This window comes from Cornus florida, unplaced genomic scaffold (assembly GCF_030987335.1).
Source record: "Cornus florida cultivar Cherokee Brave unplaced genomic scaffold, ASM3098733v1 CherokeeBrave_3.0.0_Hap2_Chr10, whole genome shotgun sequence".
Classification (NCBI taxonomy): Eukaryota; Viridiplantae; Streptophyta; class Magnoliopsida; order Cornales; family Cornaceae; genus Cornus; species Cornus florida.
This window is the reverse complement of record NW_026775580.1, coordinates 105,390,370-105,397,128: the sequence shown is the minus strand read 5'-3', so window position 1 is coordinate 105,397,128 and position 6,759 is coordinate 105,390,370. Positions and strand designations below refer to the sequence as shown.

At 33.9% G+C, this 6,759-nt stretch overlaps 1 protein-coding gene across 1 annotated transcript; it reads right to left on the bottom strand.

Moving 5' to 3' along the window:
• Window positions 1-687: 687 nt before the first annotated feature.
• LOC132279677 (uncharacterized) lies at window positions 688-6,101 on the bottom strand. Its single transcript, XM_059781707.1, has 7 exons — window positions 5,153-6,101; window positions 4,955-5,024; window positions 4,437-4,823; window positions 2,044-2,144; window positions 1,776-1,840; window positions 1,587-1,603; window positions 688-1,291 (listed from the first exon to the last, which is right to left on the bottom strand). Exons 1-7 carry the CDS (start codon window positions 5,581-5,583, stop codon window positions 1,022-1,024), a joined length of 1,341 nt encoding a protein of 446 aa, XP_059637690.1. The 5' UTR covers window positions 5,584-6,101; the 3' UTR covers window positions 688-1,021.
• Window positions 6,102-6,759: the final 658 nt, after the last annotated feature.

Sequence of the window (6,759 nt, the reverse complement as noted above, 5' to 3'; positions counted from 1 at the left end):
AAACACCGAAAATTATTTTCTTTAAAATATATTAATATAAAAACATAATGGATGGAACAAAGTATAAATTTCATATTTCATTAAAAATAAAATTACTCAAACTGAACATATTTAGGTCCACATCAAGAAGGAAACAAACCACCATTCAAAACAATCTTAATTTTAGTTAAACTATATTTGAACATATTTGTTACAATACTTTGAAATTTCTCAACACCTATTTTGTGTGTTATTGCTTCCTAAGTTGATAATAGAACGGGCACACATTTCTACTATCTATCCAATCTCCATTTTAGTTATTGCTTGTTACATGAGAGGTAATGCAATCAGCCAAAATAATAAATGTGAAGGAAAAAGAATAAATCTGAAGAAGGGAAAAACAAAGATCTAAATTATCTAATCCAAACTAAAATAGTAGCTTAAACACCAACAACTTCAATTTCAAAAAATGAGGTAAAAAACTGTTGTAGCAGACTATATATATTTGTTTAATCCTAACCCTTAATATAGATGTAATCTAAAGGCTAATATTCAAACCAGCAGAATCAATAGATAAAAAATAACAAAACAGTCCTTAAGTGATCATATGACTCACTTAAAAGGCACGTGACTTATAAATAAAACCAGAATGACAATAATATCCTAAATATAAAAATAATAAATAAATAAAACATACACAGTCTAGTCTTCTAAGGATCTTCAACTATTTGAAGAAAGTACTCTTCCATTTGCATTGCATCAAGAGGCCACTCTTAACCAATTCTCTCTTCATATGCAGAGAACAACTTTTGCCAGTAAGCAACATGAGCATTCAAATCTAACATAACTACCAAAAACAAGGAAAACTAAATGGCACATCAAACTTGAAGTGAAAAAAATCCATCAAGAACTATAAACAGTAAATGAATCATAAGTCAACTTCGAACATAAAACCAATTACTTGCAAATGTCTAAACAGTAAACGAATCATAAGTCATAACTTCGTAAGGAATAAGAACTCTAAAATAAAAAGGCTTGAGAGTCATATGAATCTTATCCCCCTCTTTACCACTAATACAAAATTAGCCAATTGCTTGACTGGAGAAAATTTCCGCACATATTGCCCTTCTCCTTTTAATCTCTCATTCAATTGACTGCCCATAGTTTTAGGAATCCCTGAACAGAAGTTGGCTTTCCGGTTCCAGGATACATGCATCGGCAGGATAGAAGAAGATAAAGCCGAGGACCCAATCGAATAGCGAGTATGAATCAACCTCCAGGTCTTATTTGGCAGACTATGTGTTGGCTTTTTCTAAGAAGGGAGGAAGGTGTTAAGTCAATCCGGTTGAACAAGTATAAAATTAATATAGGGATGAGCATACAACTAATTGCTTGGCGGTAACAAAATGTGTGGTGTTTGTGTTGCTATTATTCTTTAACATTAAAAAGAAGAAAACATAATATTTCCATATAATCTAATCATCAACATATTTACAGAAAGGTGCCAGTTACACCAACACTTTAAAAGGATTAATCAGTAGAAGGACAAAATTTAAGAGAAATATGAAAAAGAAAAACGAACACAAATTATATATCTAATTTCTTACATTTGATTGTGAGAACACTGCACCGACATAGCACTGATTAGATCCAAATTGCACAGGCACTTGTACAGAAGGAAATAATAAAACCAAGAGAATATTAATTTGGCATGTTCAATTCTAATTTTCTCCTTTCCCCTTAAAAAAATGAAATGAAGCAGCATTAAATTTTTGAAGAAGAAATCAACTAGTGACCTGATTGTCCTTTTCTTTCCTTGACAGGATCACTCGAGTGTTCCAAGACCAGCTTGTCCGGGCAGCTTTTGCAATCACAAAGCAAGTACAGTGTACATGCCACAACAAGTAGAGAAAATTCGTTAGTATTGCTTAACAATTGAGGGTCTTTTCATCATTTTCTTTCTGTTGATTAGTCGCTTTTTGTCATTTTATTTTTTCTCAAAGTAATCAAAAGGCTGGGAAAACAAAACCAAACATGAGTAGAGCGGAAAATAAAGATGATAACCATTCTACTATATTGCTTAGATCAGAGTCTCTGGATTTCAATTTAAAGCCCGCTACAGCAAGTAGACTGGCAACCTCTTGGGCAACCTGTTCTTTTGGGACCTGTAAGGAAATAAAGAACGATTGTATAAATTTTTTTATCAAATTAATGCACTTAATCATAAAAGAGAATAAATTACAGAATCAGGATCGTAAGTAAACTTTTTTTTGTCAAAAAACTAAAAATAGTGAAACCTTTGAGAAATATAAAAAGGTAACTAAAGAAGTTAAAAAAGTAGCAAGTCAAGCAAAACATAGAGCATGTGATGATTGTTATTCCAAACTAAACACAACAGAAGGAGAGAAGAATATACATAAACTTGCAAAACTTGTTCATAGAGCATGTGATGATTGTTATTCCAAACTTGTTATTTTAGCCATATTAAATGTATTAAGAGTGAAGATTCATGGGTTTCAGTAAAAGACAATGAAATTAAAGAAATATGGATAAGTTATTTTGAAGTTTTGATAAATGAAAACCATACAAGAAGTTTAGTCTTGGATCAATATAGTAACCTTAGAGATAACATACTTTTCCATAGGGTCAAAGAGTGGGAGGTTAGAAATGCCTTAAAGAAGATGAAATCGGGAAGGACTTAAGGGCCTGATGGATTTCCTATTGAAGTTTGGAAGTGTCTAGCAGAAGTTGGCTCGTCTTGGTTTAAAAAATTGTTTAACAAAATAATAACAACTAAGAGGATAACTGATGTGATCTTAATGTCTAATTTTTTTCCTAGTTGGTACCCAACACCCAAACCCCACGCCGCCCCCCCCCCCCCCCCCCCCCCCCCCCCCCGCCTCCCTCCACACACACACACACACACACACAGAGAATTGTTTGCACTTGGCGGGAATCGATCCTGAGACTTGATGCTATAAAGTTGTAATAATTATTGTGGTATTAAATTCATGAGTCACACTGTAAACTTTGGGAGAGAGTGATTAAACGATGCCTAAAAAATCAACTTGGATTCATGCCAGGAAGGTCAATGATAGAGGCTATTTACTTGTTGCGGAGACTAATGGAAAGATACAAAGAGAAGAAGAGAGATTTCCATATGGTTTTTTTATTTTTTTTGGAGAAAGCCTATGATAGGGTACTTAAAGATCTAATATGCAGGGTTTTAGAAAAGAAAGGAGTCGCAAAGGGATACATTAACACGGGAAATGTACGACGGTTGTGTGACTATAGTTAGAACCTCTGTAGAGAAGCAAGTGAATTTCCCATCGATGTAGGCTTAACTCAAAGGCCAGCATTAAGCCCATACCTTTTTGCCTTGGTTATGGATGAACTAACAAGACACACACATTCAAGATGAGATTCCATGGTGTATGTTATTTGCCGATGATATTCTTTATGTTGATGAGGCTAGAGGAGGAGTTGATGGCAAATTGGAGGTTTGGATAGAAACTTTAGAATTAAAAGGGTTTAAGATAAGTAAAAACAAAACTAAATACATGGAGTGTGACTTTAGTAAATCTAGAAATACAAATGAGGATGTAGTAAGGATTGAAAATGACAAGGTATAAAAAAGTGAATATTTTTGTTATTTAAGTTCAATTATTCATAATGAAGGAGAAATTGGGAACATGTTAAAATCAAGCCAAGATGAGTTAAATGGAGGAGAGCAACTAGTATCTTGTGTGATAAGCGTATCCCCTTAAGATTGAAAGGGAAATTTTATCGAACCACTATTAGACCAGCAATACTTTATGGCACCAAATGTTGGGCAACTAGGAAACAACATAAGCATAAAGTGAGTGTGGCGAAAATGCAAATGTTGAGATAGATTTGCGGTAAGACTAGAAAGGATATAATTAGAAATGATCACATTCGGGAGATGGTTGTAGTATAAATTGGAGATAAAATGAGAGACAAATCACTAACATGGTTTGGAAATGTGCAAAGAAGACCTTTAAATGTGCCAATTGAGATGGGTAACATATTCCTCCATATTGAGGGTAATACTAGGAGAAGAGGAAGACCAAAGTTGACATGGGTAGAGTTAGTAGAGAAGGATAAAATAGGATGTAGTTTGACTGAGGTTATGGCCTTGGAAAGAGTGGAATTGGAAAAAAGGACTCTAGCCAACCCCAAGTAGTTGGGGAAAAGGTTTTTGTTGTTGTTGTTGTTGTATCCCTAATAAACTTTTTGGTTACAAAACAAATGAGCAACCAAAATGGAAGGACAAAAAGGGAAAGGAAAAAAGTGGTCCCATCTACTCGTAAATCTCCAAGCGATCAAAGCAAAATAAGTGCTAATATGCATCACCGAACACAATGTAGATCTTCTCCCGTATGGCAAATATTAACCAACACATGAATATAAGAAAAAAATGTGTCATTACAACTTACATTAGTTCGCTCTAACTGAAGATAAGTCTCAATAGCATCCCCAGCCCTCTCAAAAATCTCAAGTAACTGTAGCATAGATATCATTGCCTCCTTCAAATTCTTACATATTTGGGCCAACTTTTTGTCTTCCTTTTTGTACATTAATCTGTACTCAGAATTAATCAGTGCCGCAAGTTCAAGTTGGATGCATTGATGTAACGTCATGCATCCAGTTGAAGTGAAAAGTTTGACGCTCTCAAATGTAATTGAATCCATAACCTTTTCCCTAGCTACCATTAGAAGAACAGCCAGCTCAATGAGTTTGCCATCCTTCGCAAAATAGCGAATTACCTCCTTGATCTCTTCTGTATTATGTGCAAGCAACCTATTAGTCTCCAATGCTTCTTTCTGCCACGTGTAAAGTAAACCAGACAAGAATAAGCAACCCTTTGAAAATTGCTCTGTACTTCAACTCAAACATTTATAAATAAAATGTATACTGTGCAACCTCCACATCAGATTCTCGGTAAAGAACGAACCATTTTTGGAAGGCAGAGTATGATGATCAACTTGAAAACGGATTCTCTAGGAGTCCACCGAACGAGATATCTACACAAGGAATGAAAATAAAATATGAGAAGTAAAACAAAAAAGATACAATTATGAAAAATGTTCACAAGATCTCTACAGAAAAGGACCAAGAAATCACAATGCATAGTGTGATAACTAAGTTCTACCTTACTCTTCCGAGTGCCATATGGAGAGGGAGCAACCCATTGTGCTCCAAGTCATTTGCATCACATTGGACATCGGGTCGTGCTCCATGGAGGAGGAATAACTCAATTAAGTGAAAAGATAATGAAGAAGCTGCTACATGCAGCGGGAAAGCTCCCTGGATGATCGGAATGTTAAGATCCAATTTAAGATCCGTCTTCCCTTTAACCAGTGCTGTGCCACAATTTACTGCACGATGATGGCAGATAAATGCCAAAAGTTCGTAAGGGCACACTTCAGATTCACCGAACTTCAGTTTAACCATGCCCCCAGAATTTATGACCAATGACTTCTCCAAAAGGGCAATGAATTCATCCTCATCATCTCGAACAATGCTATTCTTAATTTTATTTTCATATATCTTCTTAATTTTATTTTCATATATGCGATTCATTATTTTATTTTCACCCTTAATGATGCAACTCCAATCCTGTCATCGTTAGAACAAAGTCAGCATTAAGCCTGATGAAACAACACAAGAGACCATATAATTCCTAAGAATTAAACACGTAGTTAATATATATTGAAAAAGAAAACAACCAATTAGAGAAGAAGGTAAGCTATTAAAGTGGAAATACTCGTAATCAGAGTCAAAATATTAGTAAATTCCGCTTGAATGTAAGGTTGGAATAAGAAATATATACAAAAAATAAAAGACAAAAGGAAACAATTTTAACACGACTACAATCACTGAAGTAACTGAAGTTGGAAAGCAAACCTCATCCATCTCTGTCTTCATATTAACAAATCCCACAACACTGAGGCACCTGTAAAAGGTAAAAGCTTCTTCTTCTTTTTTACCAGAAAGAATCATAAAAGCTCGAAGGGAATGGATATATAAAAGACACTCATAAATATTAGAATTTTCCAATTGTGCCATGCTCCATCAGGCTAAAGGTCAAAATTTTAAGCCTTTATAAGGAAAACTTCTTCCTCTACAACCAGCTCGATTGGTTAGCAAGAAAATATGTTGAAAAAATGAAATAAAGGTTGATTGAAAGTAGAATAAATCTTCTTGCATGAATTTATTTGCAATAAAAAAATTCCAATGAAATTATTACTTGTTAGATAAGACCAATTTAAGATTAGAGAGGGAAAAAAAAAAGCATATAATTTTTTATTTTAGAAAATTAGCAGGTAAAAATCTAAAAACAATTACTATCTCGGTCTGTCCATATTTTAACTCACAATTTATATAAGTATATAAAAATAATATGATTAAAAATAATCTCTTGACTCAAAATAAAAGGTGGCAGTGAGTTAAAATTTTCGAAATGAACAACTAATATGGAGAGAGGGAGAACTAGAAAATAGGGGATTTGCTGGTTCAAAAAACAAAAGCTCAAAAACTTTACATATAATCAATCACAGTGGAAAAGATACATAAAAGAGACAGACGTGAATATTATAATTTTATAATTCTATCAACTTAGGTTTTTTTAATTATCAAAAGCCACATTTTTCCTTCAGCAACTAAACCCTAAGAACTGGGTAAAGTACAAACTCGGTTTTGGCGAGCGAAATAACATAAATACATGTATATGTGTATACTATATATGTAGAGAGAGAA

Excerpts from the sequence above, each read along its gene's own strand:
- LOC132279677 (XM_059781707.1), bottom strand. The coding sequence starts at position 5,583 with ATGAATCGCATATATGAAAATAAAATTAAGAAGATATATGAAAATAAA. Across the intron at positions 5,025-5,152 it reads ATGGCACTCGGAAGAGTAAG|ATATCTCGTTCGGTGGACTC; the intron begins GTAGAACTTAGT and ends TTCCTTGTGTAG. Across the intron at positions 4,824-4,954 it reads TACTCTGCCTTCCAAAAATG|AAAGAAGCATTGGAGACTAA; the intron begins GTTCGTTCTTTA and ends TACACGTGGCAG.